The following is a 1,851-nucleotide window of genomic DNA, read 5'->3' on the forward strand; positions in this document are numbered from 1 at the left end:
AACATGTGAATCTTTACCAACTATTTGAGACCAAAAATACTTACTTCACTGTGGTACTTAGCAGAAAGTTCAGCTGTGGCATTAACAGGTTGTCTGGGGCTGACAGGTAACGATCAAACTGAACCTAAATGAAAGAGAAATACAAAACATAAAGGGCATGCATTTGCTAGCAAACATCTCAAATATAACCACCTCTTTTAAGGAATAAATCCTAAGAAAAAAATCCCACATTTCAAATAACTAGATCGTTGTGTTCAAACAAGTGTTTCTTAAACATTCTGACTAAAACTCTTTAAAACTACCAACTTTTTAATACAGTTAGTGTTAGGAATACCTACTTGTAAAATGCCAAATCCACATCATTCATTTCAGTCTCCCTCACCAAGAAGGAAAGTCATCATATTTTAAGTCCACCTTATCCTTGCATCTACTATTAATATATCTGTTCATTAATCCATTCATTAGTTCAACTAATATTTCTTGAATAGCTACCATTAGAAAGGTACTATCTTACGGAATGAAAATATAATAACAAGCAAAAGAGGACAGTCCCTAGCCTCATGGAGCTTATGGTCTAGCAAGAGAGGTATTAAACAGATAATAAGGTATATAAATATGCAATTATAAACAGTGTTAAATGCTATGAAGGAAGAAAACTAAGATACTATAAAGCGTAAATTGAGGACCTAGTCTGTGGGTTTGGCAAAGACATCTCTGAGGAAAGGACATTTGAAGTGAGATCTGAAAGATGAACAAACATTGAGGAAGTGGGCAGGTGGTGGAGGGAAGTTTCTTGAGAGAAGACAGCATAGATGAAGATTTGAGGTGGGAAGGAAAACAGCTAGATAAGAAGAGATCATGTAGGACTTGTACGCTTTTTTAAGGATTTTAATTCTTACAAAAGCATTAGTAAACCATTGAAATTAAGTAGGGGAGTAATCTGACTTAACTTTTAAGAAGCTAAATCTGGCTATAGCAAGGAGAATAGACTGGAAGATTGCAATAGTAGACGCAAGGACAGCAATTAGGTAGTTACTGCAGTATTTTTAGACTACAGGGCAGTTAAGGTAAAAGAAGTGGAGATATTTGAGGAAGTCAGTGTAAAACCATCAGGACTTGGTTACTGGTTAAATGAAGGGGCTGACTCCCAGATTTTGGAGCTATAAAATTAATTCACAGTATCATCATAATATATAACTGCATGTTTAATCCACTTATTTAGTTGAGTAATAGCTGTATCCCTTACTAGATTATATCTATTTTCATCCCAATTCTTAGTATGATGCTTAGAAAATAGCAGAGACTTGGTTAATAATTGTTGAAATGATAAATGAATAAATGTTCTTTGTGCTTTCTGAGTTAAGAAGACTTGAAAGAGGACCCAGGATTGGGGTGGGGCAGGCGGGGTTAGTTTTGAATATGATGGATTGAAGTGTCTTAGAAAACTCCAAGTGGCGGCAATAGAAGTTGTATATAAAACCATGGACTGCATACAAAACGCAACAAAAATTTGGTTTCAAAAGACATCATATATTCAACTTAATTGTTCTTAAAATTGAGACCAGGAACATTAAGGATTTTTAATGGGGTTTAAAACTATTTTGTGAGTTACGGGCTGAGTATGTGTCAGAAGAGAAGGGGAAACAGAGGGAAGAAAAACACATTTATCAAGTATTAAACTAATGTTACCGATCTACGTGTGTGAACATAAATCTTCATATTTGGGGGGTAAATATCCTGAAGTGGAATTACTGGATAGTATGGTGAGTGTATATATAACTTCCTCAGAAACTATGTCTTTTTTAAATCAATCTACAATTCATTCATTTTCATTTATATTTATTACTTTTT

General features: G+C 34.3%; 1 protein-coding gene across 1 annotated transcript in view; it reads right to left on the reverse strand.

Moving 5' to 3' along the window:
- Positions 1-1,851, reverse strand: part of COG6 (component of oligomeric golgi complex 6) — a 105,447-nt gene that overhangs the window by 15,224 nt on the left and 88,372 nt on the right. The window contains exon 14 of the mRNA XM_012643818.1: positions 45-124. Coding sequence (XP_012499272.1) covers positions 45-124 — 80 coding nt within the window. The remainder of the gene's footprint in view (positions 1-44; positions 125-1,851) is intronic.

The sequence above is a fragment of the Propithecus coquereli genome, unplaced genomic scaffold (genome assembly GCF_000956105.1).
Source record: "Propithecus coquereli isolate 6110/MARCELLA unplaced genomic scaffold, Pcoq_1.0 Scaffold201, whole genome shotgun sequence".
In the NCBI taxonomy this organism is placed as follows: domain Eukaryota; kingdom Metazoa; phylum Chordata; class Mammalia; order Primates; family Indriidae; genus Propithecus; species Propithecus coquereli.